Genomic DNA, 25,804 nt, shown 5'->3' with positions numbered 1-25,804 from the left:
TCCCTGACATGGCACATTTAAGCATATCCTTCACAATGACCCCACCTTTGTTTAGAGTTGTTATGTGTCTGTCTTACTCTGATCTGGGGCCTGCCCCCCCCCACACACACACACACTTTGCGGTGTATTAAATTGCCAAGACTCCTTATAAATTCGGCACTGAGGGAGCATTCTTGAGGGGCCTTATTTATACACATATGATAATGCATATTTGTCCTGATGCTCTGTTGATCTCTTTACTTTTTGCATAATCCTGCATTAATCGGATATATACATCAGTGAATGCTTTGTTCTTTTGATTTGAGGGAGCAAGAGGGTGTCAGTTTGATCCTTCGTCGCTCAGCAGCGCAAGCAGTACTGCTCGGCAATCGGCCATGCGGACTGTTCCAAGATGCCGCTGACAAGGCTGTCTAGGCTGAGAAAAAACAGCACACAAACGCAGCTGCTGCCCTGCTTGTCAGCCCAAGGGAATCGGGCTAGCATCTCCTACGCTGCACTGGGAAAAACGCTGGGAGAGACGATACAGTCTTTCAGCTGTTTTTTCATCTTCTGTTACATTGTTTCACCACTCGCTAAGCTCTTTCTGGGATATCTGTCCCTGGACCTGGACCCAAGAGGGAGCAGGACACGAGCGCTGCGGATCTGCCCTCCGAATCAGGGAGACGCAAGAGGCAGTAAACGCCCTGCATTGGGAGGCGCGCGTGGACTTTTTGGATGTATTTTTCTTTTGTGTGGTTCGGCTCCCTTGGTCTGTACTTTGAGATCTAGCTCTTCAACGAGAAAACTACATCAGAAGCAGCAGATGTCGTCCAGGGCCCCCAGAGCTGGGAAAAGCAACAAACCAAAAGTGCTTCATCCCACGCCAAATAACAGCACTTCAGGAGAGAGTGCTGTACCTGATAACTCTACAAAAGGTAAAAGGGAAACTATTTGAAATGGGAGGCTGGAAAAACTGGAAGTATCCGGAGGGAAAGGAGGGTAATCAACCAACATTTGTAGAAATGTTTGTGGGTCCTAAGACCCTATCTACTAACTCTGATGCTACTTTGAGTGACGCTCCAATCCCCATACCCCACACAATGCCTGAACCAGATAACCTGCTTGTAGATGGTGGGGGGCTCCCGAACTAAAACCCTGGAGCTAACCCGGGGGAGCCTCAAGAAAGTGGCACTCTCTTACAAACATCTCTGTGAGCAGGTTATAGACCAAAATCACACAGAGGGTACAGCCACTTTGGAAAAGTTACCTGCCAATTTACTTACTTTTGCGCCACCCTCTGAAGATACTGCCAGCCCCCCGACTTAGATCCCATCAAGTCGATGGTCGGAAATGGAACCGGGGTAAATCATCTCACAAAAGGCATCACTGACTACATCCTTACAGTAGAACCTAATCCTGGCCTCAGAGCCCCCTGGACTCCAGAAGTTAGTGGCGAACACTTCTACTCGGTCTCAGATGGTTCCCTATCTACCTCTGATGGCGAACGAATCAGTTTCAGCTCTAGTGAAGATATCAGTACTAACTTCTCTAAAGACACTGGGACGATACATAAGGCAGATGAATAATAGAAACCCCCCCCCCCAAAGGCGGAGCCAGCTCAAGTGGGACTATTCGGATTCGCAAATGTCCTATCCTCCATGTGAAGAAGGGGAACAGGTCTGGAAAACCGCTAAAACTGTAACAGAGCTTATGATAGAACCCTCCTTATCCTCAATCTTGGCCTCTATCAAGAACTTCAAAGAAGAGGTCCGCTCTGACAATCGAGCTGCTAAGGGGGCAGCCAAAAAGCCGCAGGGGGTCCTGCGTAAATTAAACAAACTATGCACTGACATGAGTGACCGGGTCAGTATGGTCGAGGGTCGCCCAGAGAGCCTTGAAACAGAGGTAGCCACTTTGTAAAATATGGGGTCGGCTCACGAGGCATGTCTGGCAGATGTCAGGGTAAAAATGGAGGAACAGGAAAACAGTAAACGCAGGAATAACCTCCGACTGCTAGGCATTACGGAAGGAGCTGAAGGCAATGACCCAAGACGCTACATTGTACAATTACTTCGTGAAGCTTTCCTGACTCAAAAAAACTGGAATTGGGATTATGAAATCCAGCGAGCGCACCGATTTCCCTTCAACTTGAGACCAAACCGCAATGGCAGTAATCCTTCTGAGGGAAAGCCTAGAGCATTTTTAGTGTTCTTTGGGAACTTCCTTCTCAGGCAATATGTATATGATCAGGCCCATCCGAACTCTCCAAAAGGGGCTAATGGGGTGATGTTTTTTGCCAAACCGGACTTTTGCCATACAACGGTAGAACGTAGATGGCACCTACGCCAATTAATCACCCCATTTCAACAGCTAGGTGCCCAAGTGTTTTTAATTAATCCTGCCAGACTGAAGGTGATTCTGAATGGGATCACTCAAATCTTTATGTCTGAGGTCAAGGCAGGGGAATACCTAGGGGAGATGAAGGCGAGAACAAAAAGATAATAAATACAATTCCAGTGGGTGAAAAAAAACTAACACGTAAGCGTAAAGAGATAAACTAGGAAAAACGAGTCTAATAATGTGATGATGCAATCTGATATGTTTTTTTTTCTCTTTTTGTGAATCTGGGCGACTTGTCCTCTGGGGACTAGAAGTTTGAGATATAAAGCAGATAATGCAACTCGTTTAATATAAGGACGTAGCCAAGTGGGGATGCATCCTAATTCACAAGCATCATTCAGGATCTTCCGGATTGCTCTAATTGTTTGGGGGGGGGGGGGCACGAATCATTGGTGATGGGGCTTATGACACTGGTAAATCTGATATCAGATAATGAAAACAAAATGCAAAAAAAGAAAGTTAAATCACAAGGCAAAAGAAAAGAAAATATATAAAAGGGGAATAAAAATGTGCAAAAAAGAAATAATATTAGCATATTGTGAGAATCACCAAAGGCTTGATAAGACAGGATATTCAGCTAGGAGAAAAGCAGTTAAAATATGTCAGATAATATGAATAATGAGTGTCCTCTAAAAATATTGTCTGTTAATATACGTGTCTTAAATGATGTTTTAAAACTGCTGAAAGTAGCCATGGGTTTACGTTTTTTGGGAGCTGAACTTATCACCTTACAAGAAACACATGTGGCGGGATCTCAGAAACACTCATTAAATTCACTCGGGTATAGGGTTATAGGGGGAACCTCCCAGGGGGCAAAGACGAGAGGAGTAGGAGTGCTCTGCCAACACAGACATCCATTGACTTCCAACATGGTAAAATCTGATCCTCTGGGTAGGTGGGTCATCGTGGAGTGTCATCTTTCCCCTAATTCGGCCTTTACACTATGCTCCATTTACGGGAGTAACACTGACGACCCAGGGGTCCTCAACCGGCTCACGGGCTAACTTGCCCATTGGCCCTTGCCACTGGTCATCTACTGCAATTTTAATATTAATTTACCCAGCAACTGGAAGGCAACAGATCATTGGTCTTACACAGGCAGGAAGCCCAATGTTTACCAGGCCCTTCTCAATCTAATGCAAACACACGGACTCAGTGACGTCTGGGCTGATCTAAAATCCACTCATCTGGGGTACACATATTTCTCAGCCCCACACCTCTCACTAGCTAGATTAGATTATTTTCTTGTGTCTACATCAATACTCCAAAACTGCTAGATTTAGATGGCCCCATGATTTATGTCGGACCACAAGCCCTCATTCTGAGCATTAGTGGGCTGTGGCTTAGGAAAGAAACCTCAAATTGGAGTTTCGAAAAAACTCCATTACATGATGAGGGTTACCGCTCACATATGCAGGGGTGGATTAAGGAGTTCTTGGAAATTAACACGGGATCAGCAGCAGTGAGAGTTGTATGGGATATAATGAAGGCGGGCATTTGAGGCGAAACCCTGCAATATTCCATCAGACAGAATAAAAATGATAAAGTACAACTAGTAAAAGCTTGTGAAAGGATGAAAAAAGCTGAGGAAGAATTATTCTTAGCAGTTAATTTAGGGGCTACAATTGAAAATGCTCAGCTGGAAGTAAAAGCTAGTAAGGCAGAAATAGGATCTATATGTGCTGAAAAAATTGCTACGAAATGGGCCTGTGCCAGGGGAAAAATATATGAATGTGGCGATAACATTAGCCACCAAGTTGCTCTCAGAATTAGATAACAGGTGTCTGCTAGTGAAATCCAGCCGATCCAGCTTAATACTGGAGAGATCACAAAAGATGCAAGTAAGATCCGGAATGCATTTTGTGATTTCTACCAGAGTCTCTATTCGGATGACTGCACAGGGACATCAAAACTGAGAGAAGAGGAAAGTCTGGCCTATTTAGACCAGATGACCCTGGCGGCACTTAACCCCGACCAACTTGAGGAATCCCCTGGATGGGAAGAGATAGCCAAGCCTTAGGAAGCCTTCTGGATGGCTAAGCGACAGGCGAGGACCACATACCGGTGGAGTTTTATAAAATATTTCCTCCCAGATTAAAAGCATCCTTAGTGTCAGTCAGTCAGAATATCTTTATTCGACTTAATCAAAGTCATACAAAGAAACAAAAGCAATAAAACATGACATAAAAAGTATACTTAGAATTCCTAGCATCTAAAAAGCATCGAGCTCAATGCACATTATAAATACTATTTACACAATTTAAAAAGATACATTTATATATAAGACAATACATATAATCTCATTACGGTTAATAATCTCTTAGGGCGGAGATTGGCCAACAGCTTTCGCCCTTGCTGCGGCGACTAAAAAATTTGCAAGACTAAATGCTGTACGTGGGTTTGTCATAAGCTGTAAAAAGAGCAGCGCGGGGCGCACCTGTGTGAACCCTGCATCTTTAAGTATGGGGAGCAAATATTTTTTCCTCTGCTCATGATATAGACTACAAAACATGACGAAATGCATTGTGTCCTGCACTGAGAAATGATCGCAACTGCAAGGGGCGGCTAATTCTGGCTTCTGCCAACCCTTAAAAGAGCCTAGGTGAAAGTGAATAAGATTAAACCTAAGTTTAGTTAATAAAAACCTATGGTAAGGGATTGTTACAAAACGGAGGTAAGGAGCCAAATAAGGATCTCTAACCAGTAGATAGTGAGCCCTTACTGCAGGTTTCTGCAGCTCAACTACCTCGCGGCATGCTTCCTTCCTTTCTTTGAAGGCTTTTTTTGTATAAGCTATGTCCTGAGCCATAATTTTCTCTGGGCAGCGGAAAAGTTCTGGGCGACCCAGTTCTATAAAGGATTTACTTAGATAGGCCAGCCAAGGGATTTTACTATGGTAATCCAGAGATAGGACATCCCTCAAAATTTTGTGGTTCAATGGTAGATCAGCGTTTAGCCACATTTTCAGCCACAGGATCAAGGGTGCAACGCTTAGTGAATCCGACAGATATGGCAACCCAACCTCCTTATGGATGGAATAGGTTGGGGTTGATTGGGGGACAGAGAGGAGAGATTTTATAAATCTATTTTCTGCTCTCTGAATGGGGTCAAGGTTTACATAACCCCACAGAGGAGATCCATATGAGGCGATGGCAACAGGTTTACTCTTATATATCTTCAACATCGCTTCCATGGGCCTGGCGCCAAGCTTGCCGGCAAAACCCAAGAGTGCGGAGGCAGATCTAGTAACTGCCAGCCTCTTTGCACTTATCTGTGGACCCCAGGTGCCTTTTTGATCAAACAACACTCCCAGATAGGGAAATGTGGTTACCTCGGACACAGGGATCCCACTACAAAAGAATGATTTATGTCTTCTCTTCACGCACTCTCGGCCCATAACCATTGTGTGGGATTTGGACGCGTTGACCTTTAGGTCCAGGTTTTCCATAAAGGAACCGAAGGAATTAAGAAGAACCTGCAGGCCAACACCCGTGCGGGCGATCAGCACGGCGTCATCCGCGTACAGGAGTGCCGGAATATGGGTATCCCCTGCACGTGGAACGTCCGTGCCCATGCCCCGCAGGTGCGCCCCCAGGCCATTAATGTAGATGGTAAAAAGCGTGGGGGCCAGAATGCAACCTTGCCGTACCCCTTTCAGAGATTTAAATAAAGGGGTACACCTACCATTGTTGGACACACGGACGGCTGCAAAAAGCTCCTGGTGCAGTGAGGCCATGAACATAACCAGGGCTTCATCGATTCCCAGATCCAACAGAATCGGCCATAATTTGGACCTATTAACGAGGTCGAAGGCTGACGAAAGGTCCATAAAGGCCAAAAACACTGAACCCTCCTTAGCCACTGTGGATACAGATTGATACATTGCTCGATCGTGCCCTTACTCTCTCTAAAGCCATATTGCAGTTCGCACAGCCCACCACATCCCTCAACATTCTCCCTCAACCTAGATAAAAGGACTCTCCCCAGAATTTTTACGGTTGAGTCCAAAAGGGATATAGGCCTGTAGAATGCTGGGTCGTCCCGCTGACCTTTGTTTTTATAAATGGGGACGATGGTGGATTTGGCCCATGAAGCTGGCGCTGAATTGAAGTTAACTGCATTAAACACGTTGGACAACACCCTCGACCACATTTTAGGAGAAAACATAAAAAAGTCGGCCGGAACTCCGTCCGGACCAGGTGCCTTGTGTTTGGTGGTTTCCATGAGCGCCTTTTCTACTTCCTGGGGATTAAAGACAACAGGGTTTATAGTCCCGCTAGGCAGTGGACGCCTGTTAATGTCCTCATCGACTACGTCACCCCCATATACATTTTTGAAAAAAGACAACCATTTTTCCTCGGTAATCACACAGTCCATTGGTAAATTATTATCCTCCGAAAAAAGGGGCTGCTTAATAATTTCCCAGAATCTTCTGCTGTCCTTCAGCACCGCCGCTGAGAGAAGGTCATCCCAAGTTTCACGTTTAATGGATTCTTTGCGGCTCTTTACGGCAGTCTTGTAAATTTTCCTTAATCTCACGATTTCCTCTTTTACTCTAGGAACAATTTTTAGAGCCACCAGCAAATCTCTGTGAGCCTTCGAACATGCAGAATCAAACCAACGCTTGTGACCATGAGTTCCCTGAAAAGGTTTAGCTAAAAGATCGTTGGAGACCTGTGCACATAATTCCTCATAAGCTGATACCATGAGGCTCCCTTGAGTGTCAGGGTTCTGACACAGCTCGACCTGGGTTTTAATCTTAGGGAAGCATTTTTTGTAGAAGTTTTCTGGGATCACCTTCGCCCATTTTACTCTTCTGTCTTGATCTGTGGTCCTCAAGGAATGGGCTGGTTTTACAGTTGATGGTGCTGCACCCATCTGACTGCCCCACACCACTTCAAGTAGTACTGGGTTGTGGTCACTGAAGTGGGTTGCTACCGTACTATATGCGGTGGTAAGAGTTAAAATGCCAAGAGAAACAAAGATGTAATCTATCACAGACCCATGCTGACCGCCGGTGAAAGTTGGCGTTCTCGGACCGAAGTTGGGTTCATAAAGATTATAATTAGCAAGTAGGTCTTCAAGCTCCTGGCCCTCTGCCGAATGTTCGAAGTGAGGCACTACTGAAGCGGCATCATCATCTTCACATGCTCCTCTTCCCTTACAGGCTAAATTACATAAATGTATATTAAAATCACCTAGTAAAATTGACTCGGCTGCAAATGAGATATTCTGTAAGACTGAATTTAAAATACAATCTAAATTGGCAATATTACGACCGTCATAGACGCAATTACCAGAGTTATAAAAATTAACGTATAAGGTCCTACTAGTTTTATTGATGATTCTTTCGACAATCAGTATATTATCAGATTCGGACCTAATCTGCCTGTAACTTCCTTTTAAGTCCAAGGCGAATAAGAGCGCCAGACCGCCTTTGGCCCTACCCATTCTACTAGAGACAGCAGGTCTTATGAAGCTAGTATACCCGTCCCACCAGATATTATTCGATGTGTCCCAAGTTTCTTGCAACGCAATGATGTGGAACTTTGAAATAAAGCTACACCATACTGGGTCCTGGCGTTTGGTATTTAGGCCTGCCACATTCCAGCTTATAATCTTACATGGCTCCCTAATGGTCATAGGCTTGCTGCCACTCACTGAGTCTCCTTCCGCTGTTACTTGTGCTAAAGGGGCCCCGGTTATATTCGCGTGACAGCAGCGCTGTGTCGTCTCTCTAGACGTACCCATGTTAGGGCCAGCCTCAGTCCCTAATGAGATAGTTTGCTGACCTGGGATAGTGGGTAGTTGGGGCTCAGTGACTACGTTAAACATATGAAAACTATGGGGATCATCGGTGCTAAAGCCCTTGCTACACGCAATTAAATTGATCAAACCAGCATTATTTTGGTCAGTTCTTGGTTCAAGTCAATCACAGGTATTGAGGTCAGATAAGGGACCAAACCTGTTACCTGTAGTGAAGCCCCAAGCAGATGGGGTGGCTAAATGAGCCTGACCAGCGTGAGCTATATTCCACAGGGGATGTGGGGTGATTGGGTAGACCAAAGACGGGTCCATTCTCTGCCACCGTGTTGGCCTAAAGCCTCGTACACTATGATCGTACCCTGGTACTCCGTTCCCCCACCCGTTTGTTCCCAACACCTGCGGGTGAGCCGGCTGAATGTTTCGCTCGTACGAGTGAATGGGTCTTCCTGACACTTGCTGTGCTACAGGCAGGAACCGGTCATTTACGTATTGCGAGCCCGTGGTCCCTCCCCAGCTACTATTATTCCTATACTTATTATGCCTATTGGTGTTAGGTAAAGTAGCGGATTGAGACTCGTTATTGAAAAATCTGAGAGTTAGAGGAACTATAGAGCCGTTACGCTTCTGAGGTGGGAAGACGTTGTTCAGGATTTCAGGAAGGACCTCGGCATTAGTAAAATTTATAATGACACAATCACCTTGGAACTTTTTCGGCTTGCTGCCAATCCAGGGTACCCTCCTAGACGAAACTATGTCTCCTGCCAGTTTATCAAACCCTTCTTGCGCCATGTACATATTGTTTGAAAGCCAATGTAAGGCTTTGTCTTTGAGATCCTGGTTGGACTCTGATTTGTCTTGTGGCAGAACTGGAACATTAGCCAGTACCAAGACTACCGGTGAGGCTTCCGCTATGAATTGAACTGGGCTGACCTCTTGATGACTTACCACTGTTGCATCAGTGGGGATGGTATGAGGGACCCCAGTTACGACGTTCTGATCCGGGACAGTTAATGTTAAAGATAAGGGTGGGTGTAACAACCCTGGTTGAGTGGACTGCGCGTTACTGTCAGTAGAAGGGGCCTCCTCGTCCGTAGATATTAAGTCTGCGACGAGGGAAGATAAATTCTCTAGCTCCTTCGTCAGGTTACTATGAACCCCTCCCAATTTCCTAACTTCAGCAGTTAGTTTGTCCACTTTCCCGATCAGGGGCTTAATGATAGTCTTGATTTTAATATCCATCATGTCTTGGATCCTGTTAAAGAGATCATCGTCGATAATGCGCTTAGACTCAAGGTCGACCTCGTGATCTGTGAGTTTGCCCAGCCGTCTGGAGGGAGGGGTGGCAGGCTTCTTCCTTCCCAGTTGTTTCCCCCCTCGTTTTGCAGCTGTTTTCCTACATGCTCTAACAGCACGGTTAGGTGGAGACTGGAGCTGAGGGCCCTCGTCTATAGCTTCTGTCTGGATGCTTGTCTCGGTAAAGGCATCGTCAGCTAAATCGATGAGATCTGCTCTGTCCTTAACAGGATCAGAGTCTTCGGTGGCTTCAATGTGATTGGCTAAAGAGTTAGAGCCAGAGTCTGCAGGATAAGGCTGTGCGTTTCCTGTCAGGGAATCGGACATAGCTGTGCTTACAGTGCTTGTAGATGGACTATCTGCAAGCAACACAGGTGATTGGATTAGGCCCAAGGATTGCCTTCGCTTGCTGTTAATGCTGGTTACCACTTGAACAAGGTATGAATCAAGAGTATTCACAGCCTCGGTAGGGGGGGAACCAGTTTTTTCCCCATACTTTGAATTCTTGTATAACAAAGTCACAAATCACGCGCTCCCAACTAGTCTTAGGCCGGGTAAATAGCTGGTTGTGGCAGGTAATACTATAGGATTAGGGCGGCTCAATGGTATTAGCTGCTGACTGTCTTAATGGCTGATGTTAACTCCAAAAATGAGAAACCGGAAACAGTACCTCGAATCCACGCAGTTGTTTTCAGGGGGATAGCCTTGCCTGGCCTTTCCGTGCCTCGGAGGGCCTCAGAGGGCCCGCCCTTTGCCCGGGCTTAGCCCCGGGCGTCCCGCTCGCGTCCCGCATAGCTGAGGGCTTCCTGCTTTTACCAGCCCCTCCTGGCGCGTTGGTGACGCGTCAGGGAACGCGCCTCCGCCGCAAAGGCTGCCGGGATCTGTAGTCCCGGAGCGGCGGTGGCGTGCCTGGTGTACGCGGTGGTTTGCTCCCGCTGCGAGCCTCTCCTGCTGCAGTTCTCCTCTGCAAGGTAGGTGTCTACTCTCGTGCGTGCTCCGCTGGACACTGCCGAAATGGTGCTCCCCCCGCTTCACCGAGGGCTTCCTGCTTTTACCAGCCCCTCCTGGCGCGTTGGTGACGCGTCAGGGAACGCGCCTCCGCCGCAAAGGCTGCCGGGATCTGTAGTCCCGGAGCGGCGGTGGCGTGCCTGGTGTACGCGGTGGTTTGCTCCCGCTGCGAGCCTCTCCTGCTGCAGTTCTCCTCTGCAAGGTAGGTGTCTGCTCTCGTGCGTGCTCCGCTGGACACTGCCGAAATGGTGCTCCCCCTTAGTGCACTTGTAGTATCTATCTTTAGTGGAGCTCCTTCTCAGGATTTTTGGTCCAACGCCAAGTTAGTCAAATTCCCGAAAAAAGATAAGTCTCCTTTAGAAATGGGTTCGTACCGACCAATCACCCTAATTAACAACGACTCTAAGATATATGCCAAGGTATTTGCTGCAAGATTATCATTGAGAATAGAGCCCCTGGTCTCGCAATGGCAACACAGGTTTATCCCTAAAAATAGTACAACTGAGCATATTTGTAGAGCTATCACACTGTTGGATGCAGCTCAAGTACAGGGAGACCCGATCTCGTTAATTCTACTCGACGCTGAGAAAGCGTTCAATTGGGTCTCCTGGGCATTTCTGTGGGCGGTCATGAAAGAAAATGGGCTTTAGACCAAAAGCAATACAAGCCATACAAGCTCTCTATAGTAATCCCACAGCTAATGTATTGGTCGATGGGACTCCGACGGAACACATGAAAATATCGCAAGGGACTCGTCAGGGGTGTCCGTACTCGCCTCTGCTCTTCGCCTTATATATTAATCCTTTTATAAAAGGCTATAGAAAACTATCCAAGCGGTGAGCAGACTGGGGCTAGACACTAAAATCATGGCTTACGCCGATGATATGGCAGTGGTCACCCCTGATCCTGTGACCACCATTAGCGCTTTAGAACTAGAGGCCAAAAAATGTGGGAAAGTATCAGGATACGCGCTCAACCAAGGTAAAACCCAGATTATCAACAATAATCAAACTGACTTGGTAGATACCCGGGTGGTACACTCTGAAAAATATCTCGGGTCACTTTAACTGCTGATAACAATCTAATTGTAGAAATAAATCGGACCCCACTTGCTATTGAAACTAAACGGGCACTTAAACGACTAAACAATCTACATCTTACTATTGTAGGGAGATGTAACGTCATTAAGATGTCCTACTTTCCTAAGCTTCTCTACTTTTTTAGGGCCATTCCCTTGGAGATGAGCAAAGTAATCCTACAAAAATTCGATCATATTTTCTCTCAATTTGTCTGGGCATACTCCCGACCGAGGTGAGCCTTTAAAGTGCTATCTCTTCCCTGAGAGAGGGGCGGTTGGGCATTACCCAATCTGAAATTTTATTATTGGGCTGCGGCCATGCAATACAGCACAGAACTGCTGTAAGAACATCCCTACACCCCAGGTTTAGGTTTACCATCACCCTATCAACTGCTTCTGGGGGAAGAGATTGGTAGAAGCCTTTGGAGGCAGCTCTCCTATGGCTACTACAAGCGGGTAAGATTTAAGACTTTAATTAATATCTTTAAAGTCTTCTCCAATATACGGAAAACTTTTGGGCTGGGTAGTTTAAATTATTATACCCCTCTTAACAGCAACCCCAATTTGCCATCGATATTCAACGCTTCTTATATGCCTGAATGGCATCGTGCAGGCATACTGAAAATGGGCGATCTGATAACTGTTGATGGTATTAAACCCTTTGGTGCTCTGAAAACTACATTTCAATTTGGGGAACATCACCTGTTTAAATATATGGCTGTAAGAAACTTTTTAACTCATAAGACTGGGGGGACCACTGGCTTCTCTAGAGTGGACCTCATTGGCAAATTACAAAATTCTACCCCGCCCGAGATCGGCTACATCTACACTAAACTAGTTGATTTGATGCCTGACGATATGCTCGTAACTGCCAATAAATGGCAAAAATATCTAAATATTTCCTATAACACATTTAATCAAGCTATACAATCAGCCAGGAGCAATCTGCTATCAGCTAAACTGCAGGCACAATTCTTTAAAACCACGTTCTTCTTATATATTACCCTGGGTAGAGTTGCAAAATGGGGGACGGGCCAGGCACATTCTGTCCTAGATGCGCAGTGTTTAGCACCGACTCGATCCGCATGTTCGCTACTTGTCCCCAACTTACACCGTTATTGGGCCAGATAGAGGACTTTTTTTTTGCAAAGTTCTTTCGCAAAACATTAAACTTACACCCCCAACTATTCTATTAGGCACGCAAGACAAGGTCTACAGAAAGAATGGAGGCGCACTTATCTTTGTTAATATGACTATTCTGTGTCTTTGTAGAACGTCATCATGGAAGGAACCTAATCCTCCACTATACTCTCACTGGTTAGCTCGACTGATTTCTACTCATAATATGGAAAAGGCTATATTCTACAAAATGGGATACAGGGGGAAGAAAAGGGGCCTTGCTATCTGGCAACCATTATCCGCTTGGCTTAGTTTGGCAGATCTATGAGGGACTTCGGAAAAGTTCTTATATTACTTTTTTCTATTTTGTTCCTCTTCTTTTGTTGTTTTTTTTTGTCTGTTCTTCTCCTTTAATATTTTAATCCTTTGGGGGATATCCTGCGGTTGAATCACAATCTTATCTGATCGTGCAGGATGTTGGCCAATACTTTCTGGCATTCACATTGCAGATATTATTAATGAGCTTTAATACTGTAGCGCATATTGCACAAGAGTCTTCTAGATTTTCGAAATATAGACTACGATCAATTGTAATAGATTACTCATCTACCAATATCTATTCTGTTGTTTTTAGAGTCAGGGGGAGGGCAGAAGGCAGGTAGGGAGAGGGGTCATGATCGAAAAGGTTTTTTTTCATCATCTTTGTATCGGTCTTTTATACTTTAATACATTTTTTTTTAAAAGAATGCTTTGTTCTGTTATGTCTTTGCCTGTTTCAAAAATTTCAATAAACAGATTTCAAACAAACAAAAAAGTAGATATACCAGATGTTAAAGATAACTCATAGCAGCCTGCAGGGATGCCAGTCACACCAACCAGTTATCCCATTAAGGATACACAACCCTTTGCAACACAAGGCAGCCACCACTTCACTACAGATTAAGCAAATACTGGGACATATAGCTGATGATAATGGGGCATCCACAGTACTGGTAATGTCTTCACCATGCTACAAAATGTGCATATCTTTTGTACGACTCTCAGATAGGTGCAGTGGAGAAAGTATTCCCCAATGTCTGCAGCACAGAGTTAATCCCATACCGGAGGCAAGATCAGGCTCTGTTCTAAGACAACAATCCTGCAGGCTTTGGTTGGAAGACACAGGTTGAAGAGGTGGGGTTCTAAGATAGTGTAGGTACTCCCTGTGCTCTTATTCACATATCAATCTGTGTACCAGCGGTGTATACTCCGTTGTATTTAGAAAATGTGTGTAAGTGTAACTTGCTATGTATGTTATGATCTGACAAACCATGGTCTCAAATGTAGAGATAAAGCTGCATGTGCTTACCCGATTATCACTACATTAAATATGTAACCTCTTATAAGGCTGGTTGCTGATACTGTCAAATAAAAGAAACCAAATGTCATTGTGAACGAACATTAAGACTAGGTTCAACTAGAGAACTGATCTGAGTTGCTCTTGCATTTGTGTCAATTAGGATGTATTAGACTTGGTGTACCCGATAGCCACAGTAAACGATTGTTTGATTGTATTAAAATAAAATATGTATTTTATGTCTTTTTTTCTCTGTGCTGACTTTGTTAGCTTAGGAGGCTGTGAAGATCAGTATCCTGCTAAAGGCAAACCCAGGCCCGTATTTACACTACGCATAATTGTGTGCTAGTCTGAGTACAAGGTAATTAGGCAGACAATGCTAGTTTTTACTAAACTGTTATTACATTTGGAAAGAGTTCTTTTAATTCATAAAACATTTCGAACATTACAAGTTTAAACTCATCTTTTCCGACTGAGTTCGTATAACAGCCATATCATTTCATACGTACTGATTTTCGACCAATATGTTTCTTATATTTAAAAAAAATAATCATATTTCTGTATGTTCAATGATGTTGAATCATATACTACTGCTCTCCATACTCCATCATAACACAGAACAAGAGACAGACAAGATGGATACTGGGGGGTCACAGTGAACTCCATTCAGCAAATAGTGGTGTCTGTTTCATTGGGTATAGCGCTTTTCAGGCGGGGCAATGAACACAACCTGTCTGTAATGGCGGCCGCCCTCCCGACCCAAGTAATGAATGGGTCAGATAAACATGCACTGAATTTATTAATGACGATTCTACGACCACTGTTTAGCAACTGCCTTATTATATTTTAATTGCAAAAAACACAGTTGATGGACAGAATGCAGAACAATGTCTTACATTCACCCCAGTACGAAGATCTGGGCCTAAATCCATCGTTTTTCTGCACTCCACACCACCCTAGGTCATACAATGGCTATATGCAAATCAGCCTTGACCCTGTGCCTCATGGGAACAGTCCAGCCCGAACTAACAAAGCCATGTCTTTCCTAGACCGGATTCAAGCATCCAAGGACCGGTTTCTGGCTATCAGCCTTCTTCAGCCTGGATAGCTTGACTCCAGTGATGTGGAGAGCCTGGGACTCACGTCTGAGCATACCCAGCCCACTCGGGGGGAAAATTGCAAAAAACGCAGTTGATGGACAGAATGCAGAACAATGTCTTACATTCACCCCAGTACAAAGATCTGGGCCTAAATCCATCGTTTTTTTGCACTCCACACCACCCTAAGTCATACAATGGCAATTTGCAAATCAGCCTTGACCCTGTGCCTCATGGGAACAGTCCAGCCCGAACTAACAAAGCCATGTCTTTCCTAGACCGGATTCAAGCATCCAAGGACCGGTTTCTGGCTATCAGCCTTCTTCAGCCTGGATAGCTTGACTCCAGTGATGTGGAGAGCCTGGGACTCACGTCTGAGCATACCCAGCCCACTCGGGGTGAAAATTGCAAAAAAAACACAGTTGATGGACAGAATGCAGAACAATGTCTTACATTCACCCCAGTACAAAGATCTGGGCCTAAATCTATCGTTTTTTTGCACTCCACACAGTTCTGCATTGTTCTGCATTCTGTCCATCAACTGTGGTTTTTGCATTTGTCACCCCGAGTGGGATGGGTATGCTCAGACGTGAGTCCCATGCTCTCCACACCACTGGATTCAAGCAAGCCGGGCTGAAGACGGCTGGAATGCCAGAAACCGGTCCTCGTAAGCTTGTTTCTGGTCCAGGGAAGGCATGGCTTGGCAGTTCGGGCTGGACTGTTTCCATGAGGCACAGGGTCAGACTGATTTGCATATGGCCATGTCTGAACTGGGGTGGTGTGGAGTGCAAAAAAACGATGGATTTAGGCCCAGATCTCTGTACTGGGGTGAATGTATGACATTGTTCTGCATTCTGTCCATCAACTGTGGTTTTTGCATTTGTCACCCCGAGTGGGATGGGTATGCTCAGACGTGAGTCCCATGCTCTCCACGCCACTGGATTTAAGCAAGCCGGGCTGAAGACGGCTGGAATGCCAGAAACCGGTCCTCGTAAGCTTGTTTCCGGTCCAGGGAAGGCATGGCTTGGCAGTTCGGGCTGGACTGTTCCCATGAGGCACAGGGTCAGACTGATTTGCATATGGCCATGTCTGAACTGGGGTGGTGTGGAGTGCAAAAACACGATGGATTTAGGCCCAGATCTCTGTACTGGGGTGAATGTATGACATTGTTCTGCATTCTGTCCATCAACTGTGGTTTTTGCATTTGTCACCTCGAGTCGGACGGGTATGCTCAGACGTGAGTCCCATGCTCTCCACACCACTGGATTCAAGCAAGCCGGGCTGAAGACGGCTGGAATGCCAGAAACCGGTCCTCGGAAGCTTGTTTCCGGTCCAAGGAAGGCATGGCTTGGCAGTTCGGGCTGGACTGTTCCCATGAGGCACAGGGTCAGACTGATTTGCATATGGCCATGCCTGAACTGGGGTGGTGTGGAGTGCAAAAAAAAGATGGATTTAGGCCCAGATCTCTGTACTGGGGTGAATGTATGACAATGTTCTGCATTCTGTCCATCAACTGTGGTTTTTGCATTTATTATATTTTAAGTCGGGGGTGTTTACTTTTTTTTAAAACATGTTTCTATGTATAGAGTAAGGTGTAAACTAAAATGAAATAAACGGTAACAATATTTCATAGAATGGAATGCACGCCTGCAGTTGGTACATATACAGGGGTCCTGTTTGGAATTGCAAGTATTGATTGCATTGTATACAGTGAGGCAGTGCATGCAGTCGTTAGAAATAACATCCCAATGCCTCGAATATTAATTTGTCATTGTTGTCATATGATAATCATAAATACTGGGATGTGCTTAAATGTCTGCATGAAGGTCGCTCATTAGGGGATCTCGCAACAAGCACTGTGATTGGTTTATGCAGACATGCAGTATCTGACACCTCTTGGAAAGTTAAAGTATTCCCAGCAAGGCTGCTTGCTAAAAGCCACATTTCTTAGAGAAGAATTTAAAACAGTAGTTGGGTATTGTAATAGATGATTTGATGTTTCTTGCTAGATGTGTACATCCCCAGATTGGACTCTATATCAAACAAACTAGGCCCACTATGTTTCTAAAACCCTAAATGAAAAATTTTCCTTCACATTAACTTGCAATTTTTCAAATTTTATTTCCTTTGAATGACCTTTCCCTTCCGCCTGCCTCCTGTATACACATACCTGTCTATCTCAATATCTTTTTGTGCTTGAAACCATATTTCTGCAACCTAATATTATATCCATTCATTCCAGCAACTATTTGCTTCTCACATTGCCCACCTTACACCCCCCAAGATAACATCTAACTCATTAAAATACACACAAAGACACTAGAGTAAATGCATGGAATCGTTTCCTTAAAAACACAAGACTAATTCGAATAACCAATGGACTACTCACTAATTTTGTGTTCTGAAGAGCATGCTACTTGCCAAAAAGCCCTTCAACGTATTACCAGGGGCAGTAAGTAAAAATATATATATATATATATATATATCACACCCACACAACCAACCCACTCCAGGGACCAAAAACTCATGTGACCCCCCCTTGCAAAACCAGGTCATTTCCGGATACATAGGGGGGATCTGAGTTTTTGACCCGAGTTGGCAGCCATCTAGAGAGACCTACCAAAGCCACACATTTCTGAAAACTAGAGACCCAGGGAAGTCCAGGGAGGTATGGCTGGCGCGGGTCTCCCAACGGTTTCCTACCCAAAATCCCCTGCAAACCTCAAGTTTTGATGAAAAAAAATCACTTTTTTTCTCAAATTTCTGTATGGGTAAGTTCTGGAATCTATGTCTATCCAAACATTTCCTACTACCCAGAGTTCCCCCAGGTCTCTCGATACAAATTGTACCTCACTCACGTGGGTGGGTCAAGTACCCGCAACGGGCAAGGGCCCAAAAACGTATTGAGGAGACATCAAAATGACCTATCACAAAACAACCTGGTTTTGCAAGGGGGGTCACCTGGGTTTTTGACCCCGGACTCGGCAGCCATCTTGGAAAACTACCAAACCTATACATTTCTGAAAACTAAACACCTGGGGGAGTCCAGCGAGGTATAGCTTGTGTGGATCCCCCAACGTTTTCCTACCCAGAATGCCCTGCAAACCTCAAATGTAGCTTTTTCTCAAATTTCTGTGTGGGTAAGTTCCGGAATCTATGTCTATCCAAACATTTCCTACCTCCCAGCGCTCCTCCAGGACTCCTGATAAAAATGATACCTCACTTGCGTGGGTGGGTCAAGTACCCACGACTGGCAAGGGCCCAAAACATATTGAGGAGACATCAAAATGACCTATCACAAAACAACCTGGTTTTGCAAGAGGGGTCACCTGGTTTTTGGCCCTGGGCTCGGCGGCCTTCCTGATAAACAACCAAACCCACACATTTCTGAAAACTAGACACCCGGGGGAGTCCAGCGAGGTATGGCTTGCATGGATACCCTAACGTTTTCTTACTGAGAATCCCCTACAAACTTCAAATTTAGCTGGAAAAAACCCTACATTTTCCACATATATTTGGATGGAATCTCTGTGCCGGCACAAATGTCCTACCCAACAGCGTTCCCGTCAGTCTCCCAAATAAAATGATACCTCACTTTTGTGGGTGAGGCAAGGGCATGTGACTGGGAAGAGCCCAAAACATAGGGAATAAGGGTATAGCACCGAGAATTCTAAGCGCTACATTTTTTAAAAAATACGTTTTTAGCCAATTCTGCATTGGACACCCACACAAGTGAGGAATCATTTTACTCGGAACACTATGGAGAGCGCTGTAAGGTGGGACATTTGTGCCGCCATGGTGATTCCACACACAAATATGTGGAAAATGTGATTTTTTTTTCAGCTAAATTGAGGTTTGCAGGGGATTCTGGGTAGGGTAACATTGGGGGATCCATGCAAGCCATACCTCATTGGAATCCCCAGGGTGTCTAGTTTTCAGAAATGTGTGGGTTTAGTAGGTTTCCCTAGATGGCGGCTAGCCCGGGCCCAAACCCCAGGCCCCTCCACAAAACCAGGTGGTTTTGTTATAGATCATTTTGAAGTCTCCACAGTACGATTTGGGCCGTTTCCTGTTGCAGCCACTATGCCTACCCACACAAATTAGGTACCATTTTTATCGGGAGACCTGGGAGAACGCTGGGTGGTAGGAAATTTGTGTCAGTCCAGTGATCCTACAACATTCCCACACAGAAATGTGAGAAAAAATAGATTCTTTCAACAAACTTAGAGGTTTGCAGGGGATTCTGGGAAGGGAAATGTTGGGGGACTCTATATTTTGTTCCAATTTCAGAAATACATACATTACTGCTTTCATACCCATTTCTACCATTAACTGGAAAGAGATTGAAAGCACAAAAAAATAGCACAAATAGGCTAAGTCCCAGAAAAATGCCAAAACTGTGTACAAAATTTTGGTTTTCTGACAAAAGTGTGCTTGTCCCTGAAAGCTGGTAAGATGGTGATTTCAGCACCACAACCCCTTTTTTGATACCATTTGCAGGGAAAAAACTAGACGCTTTCATCTGTAGCCCTTTTTTCCCCACTTTTCCCCCCCAAAAAAGAATTTAGCTGTATTTTGGCTAATTTCTGGGTCCCCTCCAGGGGAATCCACAAACCCAGGGAACCTTTAGAATCCCCATGATTTTGGAAAAAAGGACGCAAATATGGTGCGGATACCTAATGTGGTCAAAAGGTTAAAGGGCCTGTAATGGGGTGGGAGGGGCAGAAGGAAGGGAGTCAGAGGTCTTAAGTAGGGATCTCAAAGAAGGCTTTATTCTTATATAGGATTTTCTCTTCCGGCTTTTCAGTCTTTCCCTGGCGAATGTTGCTGGATCCGTCTTGATATCAGGTCAGAAGCCACGGGTGGTGAATGGCTCGGTCTCTGGGAGCACAGATGATAACAGGTTCTCCGCTCCGTCCGGGAGAGAAAGAGACAAGTAGGGGTATTAGAAGGGAGACCGGGAACTTGTGAATAAGGACCGGGGGTGAAGGAAACCCAGTGGAGGAGTGCGATCTACAAACTCAATAGGTGCTCAGAGTGCTCGTGAAAGGGACGGGTTGTTAGGCAATCTGTACATGGAGTTTTACACTATTTACACTGGTTACTGGTATCAGGCAGGCTGTTTCGCCCCACCCAACCCGCCACTCTGCCCCGTACCTGTTGGAGCCACGCTCCTCCCGTGGGAGCGTGGCGGGGCGCCTCGTGGTGACGTTGGCCTCCGGGCTTGCCGGTATCACTGCGGGGATCTTCTACCGTCTCGTCCTCCTTCGTAAAGTTTCGCTCCTCTCCTCTTCTCTGCTCTCTAACGCTGCTCTCATCCTCCGGGGAAACGCCATCCGCCGACTTCCTGGTTCCGCTCGCATTTGTTGTCAGCAGCGTGGTGACGTCATTGGGAGGAGTCTCGTCATGTTCAAACCCTCCAATAAAGGACACGTCTTTGATAATCATGCCGCTGGACCAAAGGGGCTCGTTTTCTTGCTCGCACCATTCATCCTGGTGGAATTGAGGGGACTCCTGGTGAGAGGGGACATAAGCAGGTGAGAGGGGGGTAGCTAGCCACCAGTCCCGTGTTTGCTCCACGTCCCCTGCAGGGGTATCGAGTCCAGCATCGTCACAGGGCCTAAGCGCGAACTACCCCAAATAGCCAAAAAAAAAAGGTTATCCAGCTCCAGTCCCGAGACGCTGACTGGCTCCATCCCAGAAAAAAGAAAGCTGGCTGCACTGTGGGAGGCAGCCCAGTCCAGTGCGGCGATACAGTGATCAGTGATAAGTGTGCAGCACATTGGCTGGTGGCAGCTGAACTGGCAGTGGCTGAAGATTTCAAAGACACTGGTCAGTCACGTAGACACAGCTTCTTATGGTGGTGAAGGAGACTGTTAGTCATGATGAACCAGTTAGGTAAAGTGGGAGCGGCTCACTAAGTTTCACACTCAAAGGAGATGTCTCTTGCTACATGAAGTTCAACAGTACACTTCCCAAATGGCTAAAGCTGCCTTTCATCCTTCAGAGATCAGAAAATAATTGTGGATCATAAATTTGGGTTAATATCAACATGTATCAATTGAAGCATGTTGTATTACCAAACTAGTATTACATTTTTTTATCCAAAATGTATTTCTAACTCGCAGATGAAAGGCTATATGAGATAAGACAGCTGCTATTTAGTAAAGATTGCCATCTGCATTTTATTTAATGCTGCTAAAAATATTAGACAAAGGTGTGGTAAACCGGGACAGGATGCAGGGCAACTTCCAAAATCATAAAGAATCCCAAGTCAGGTATGGGTGGTTTATTTAATCCTGGTACTACCCTGCATTTCATAAAACAAGATTTTCGTTTTATACCACATGTTTTCTTAATCCAGTGCTGATGATAAAGTGTCAGGCAAGGTGTCACATATGAGAAAAGTGACTGTCACTCATAGGTGCCCTAAAAAATGGAACTGTCACTCATGTGAACACTAAAAATGTAGCAGCTAAACCAACTATGTTCTTCTGAGGTGGGCAGGATAATCCCATTACACTACACAGCTTGCCTAAGGAGCGTGCTCTCTGTTTTTCATTTCTGGTTTCTAATTGGGGCGGATACCCCTTATTGTACTTCCTGAACTGATTTCCATATTGATCCTGTGTATGTTTGGGGTGTGTTGTAGTGCCTTTCAACCATATTAGCCTCATGGCACTTTCAGAAGGCCTGGGGGAAGATGAACGTTAGTTTTTACCCTCTCCATGCGCTTCAAGGATTACTAAAAAAACTAGACTGCATCATAAAAATACTGACCATGTTGGGTGTGGGCAAAGTTAACAGTATTTTTCTGTGCAAGGGGAATTCTTTGGCCGGTTGCTCACAGTTACAGCTAATTTAAATTGTGACAGTCATATGATTACAATACCTTCATCGGCGTTCTCCAAATTATTTACAGGGAGAAAAACAGAAGTACTCCCGAAGCCGGGTTTACGTGCCACCACCCGCAAAAAAGTAACATAATAGAGAGCCGCGGCCAATAGATCAAGGGAGCCGTTGGTCGAAACAGTTTGGGAACCATTGTTTTACTGTCACCACTGTTTATGGTCATCTTGCACGACCCAACTTCAATGCTGCAGGCCTTAGATGTCATTTGGCAGGGCTGGTATTCCCAAACATTTTAGGTGGGGATTGGAATGTTGCAGTAGAGCTTACTGACTATTCATGAAAAGGTAAACCATCCCTGAAATATATTAAGAACAGCTGCATCTAATCTGATGCATAATCTACAGATAATTTGACGATGTTATGAAAGTGAATCCAACTGAACCTGGAAATTGTGTTTTCATCTAGATGTCACGTGTGGTCTTTAATCAACTATTTTTTAATATCAAAAGAGTTGGCTGTGAACATCTTGACTGTTTCAACTACTCCACAACACCTGGCCAACCATCTGGTGTTATGCCTTAAGATCTCTGTGCTGAGCCCCACAAAGAGAAAGAGGAGAAGAGACTTCCAACAGAGCGTTATTACTGGATTGGAGATTTGTGGCACACATGCATCATCAATTAAAGGAATTAATCCAAGAAAACCTTGGCTCAGACATATTGTTTTCAGATTAGATTCTTTATAGGCCTTTGTAAGGGGTGTTCATATTAAACACAGAGTTTAAGATGGATGAAAAGGCAAGCTGAAGAAATGGGTTTCTTAGATAGAATCATTAAACATATTTATATATGAAAGTAAACTTCTGGAGATTAACAAGACTGCTCTGAATGCACATTTCAAGGAGGCACAAAGAACATATATGCAGTAGCCATATGAAAGCACAATACCAACAAGCACTGGCAAAGCCAATAGATCCCACTTCAGCAACCTATTGACTTTGCCAATGCGTTTTGGCAATGCAGTACAGCATTGACAAAAAACATATTTAGGTGGAGGATTTACTGTGTCGCCCTCCAAAAAAAGAAAAGAAAGAAATATATTTATTGAAAAGGACTGTCGGTGTGGGAGTTCTATGGAGGAGCTGAGCAATAAAATAACATTTTAAAAATGAGTGCAGGCAAGAGGGGAACAGTAACCCACGAGGGCCAGAGCAATACAGAGCCGGGGAGAAGAACATAAGGGAAAGTGCAACACATGCCGTGGGGAGGGAGAAGCTAAGGAGTAAGAGAGCTGGAAAACACATCCAAAATCATGATTCCTAAACCAAACAGAAAAAAGTAGTTCCTGAAAGCAAGCAGTGTAAGGATACAAGTTAGCTATTTAAAAGGACGATAAGAGGCTATGGGCCAGGGAAGGGTCAAACACATGATGCCAATGCAAGCCAAGGAAGAAGAAGCAAGCAAATAAGAGTGAAAATAGAGCCACTAATGCTAAGGAAGAGGTGGACTGTAAGCTCGCTGTCAGTCCTTGGTAAGCTAACAATAGGTGTATCGCAATTAGACAGCAGTAGCTGAGACCACAAAATAGCCCTCCAACAGGAACAACATACCAGTTAAGTGAAATACGTATCAAATTCCTATCATGCCAGACAAAACTGAATGAAACAAAGAATAAAACACAGGAGGGATAGAGCTAATCTTACCATTCAAGAAGAATTTCAAGAAGCCTTCTAGGACTACTTCTTGCCTCTTTATTTGCAATGTATCCAATGGGATTCAGTTAAAGAGAAAGATTTATTTCCAGATCTTACATTAACAAGTCTAAATGCATTTTATGTAGGTCACCCTGAGAGCTCGGTATCAACGGACAAAGATAGAAGCTGATCACAAAGACAGCCCAAGCTTCGCTTTAGCAGTTTATTTTAGGTCACTTGTCATCCCTCTGTGGAAAAGCACCAGCCCGTTGTTGACAGTGGCCCACCCATCTCTAATTCTGTTTGTCAAAGCAGACCTAGGGTAGATGACAGGTAAGGATTAGGTCACACAATAAGCACCAATTTATAAGTCACTGAGCAATGGCACTTGTATAGTGTGCTTTGACTGAAACACCTCATAGAGGCACTGGAACCTGTGAAGGGCAGTACAGTACATACTGGTTACAAACAGCAGTGGTTCATAAATCACTGTCCACTTGTCTCTTCTTTAAACGGTAGTTTATACTCCAGGTTTAAAAATATTATTTATTCTTTAAACAACTTGAATTTGTTATGCCCCTTTCTCTAAATATGATTACAAGGACACCTGCGTTATTACTGCATTTTGACATTTTTCTTTCCATCAGCTGCGAAAAAGCAAGCACGTGACATCTGACCTGGCAATTGTAGAACACTCGATGTGCCAGCCAGGCCTTCCTTTCCCCCAGGGAGAACTCCAAAATGGCTCCTGGGGTTTTGATGTTTTCCACAAGGCAAAATCCTTGTTATGTCGCTTGTCGCTCTCACCTGGCAACAATAAACGATCATGGAGGTCATCAAAATTTTAAAAACAAATCCTCAGTTACATTTTCAAAAATACGTGTTACATCACAAGAGATTCAGGCATGCAGAAAACATTTCGAACCCATACTCTATGACTGCGTTGAGAGGAAACACTAACAATAAATAACGAACTCAACTACCTAATGCCATTTGAGCAAAGAATTGATCAGCCAATTCCTATGTGTTTGATAACTGAACATTAAACAACTTTTGTTGCCCTGTGTGGTACACAAGTGCTTTCTTGGGAAGGGTAGGGGTTTTACTGTGACTACAAGTGAATGAAAGCCATCCAATCCCTTGGAAAGTCTTCATCAGTTATTTACGTTCATTTAGTTGCAAATGACACATTCGTGTGTGATGACAGAATGCTGGTAGACAAAACATGCAAGTGGAAGATGCAGTTTCTCATTCTTAAAAGGGCTGCACGACATGACTTGAGACTACCTGGCTGCTATAGAAGGGGGTGTTTGTTCCCCTGTCTGGTGTTTGTGGATTTGATCTGTGTTGTCTGTGTGCATGTGTAACTGCATGCACGTTGGGCGGTAAGTGCCTGGAAACCTGCAACTATCGAGCCACATCCAGTGAAAACTGCAAACGAAAATACTTAGCTACAAGCAATAACACACACAAAATATTTATTCCAATGGGACTAAATATTTACTTCTGGTCATTTATTGTTTTCCTTGCAGTGCTGCTAAAGATTCCCGGGTATATAAATTAAATTCCCCTCCCTATATTTAGTTAGAGAGAACTCCATCTTCTAGACAAACATTTGATGTGGTAGATGGACTCGTTGAAATGTGAAGCTTTGAAACAGCATAAAAATAGTAGTTGCAAAAATCACCTTTTTCTTTTTTTCACAGTGCAATAACTTAGTTGTTGTTTCTAATGCTCAAGATAATTCACCCGTGGAGGCGGGAGGGTTGTTTAGGACTTCAATTAAGATTTTTACAATGAAGAAACAGGACAACAAGTTAATTAACCTTTTCTTCTGCATCATAGGATCTTCATTGATAGTCTTAATCATTAGAGAAACCTAACAATATTTCCTTTTTGCAGCTGCTGGGCTGTAGAAAAACAGACGGTGAGCTACTGAATCTCCCTAATTAAGAATCTTGACCTACCTGAAGAGATTTCCGAAGGTTGCATGGATGACTCTAGCATCAGCTTCTGTGTTTGACTCTGGACAGCGTCTCATGAACATGTACACTGATCTTCATGTAGCAGCCTTGCAAACATACGCTATTGAGATATTTCTAAGCCAGGCAGTGGTGGTCGCAATAGCTCTGGTCGAGTGAGCATTTTGTTTTCTGGGAGAGGTTAATTTGCCAACTGCCAAC

At 44.5% G+C, this 25,804-nt stretch overlaps 1 protein-coding gene across 1 annotated transcript in view; it reads right to left on the bottom strand.

Moving 5' to 3' along the window:
• CARS2 (cysteinyl-tRNA synthetase 2, mitochondrial) overlaps window positions 1-25,804 on the bottom strand; it is a 465,610-nt gene that overhangs the window by 164,151 nt on the left and 275,655 nt on the right. Inside the window, exon 7 of the mRNA XM_086934744.1 lies at window positions 24,299-24,428. Coding sequence (XP_086790870.1) covers window positions 24,299-24,428 — 130 coding nt within the window. The remainder of the gene's footprint in view (window positions 1-24,298; window positions 24,429-25,804) is intronic.

The sequence above is a fragment of the Lissotriton vulgaris genome, chromosome 8 (genome assembly GCF_964263255.1).
Source record: "Lissotriton vulgaris chromosome 8, aLisVul1.2, whole genome shotgun sequence".
Taxonomy (NCBI): domain Eukaryota; kingdom Metazoa; phylum Chordata; class Amphibia; order Caudata; family Salamandridae; genus Lissotriton; species Lissotriton vulgaris.
This window is presented reverse-complemented; position numbering and strand designations above follow the sequence as displayed.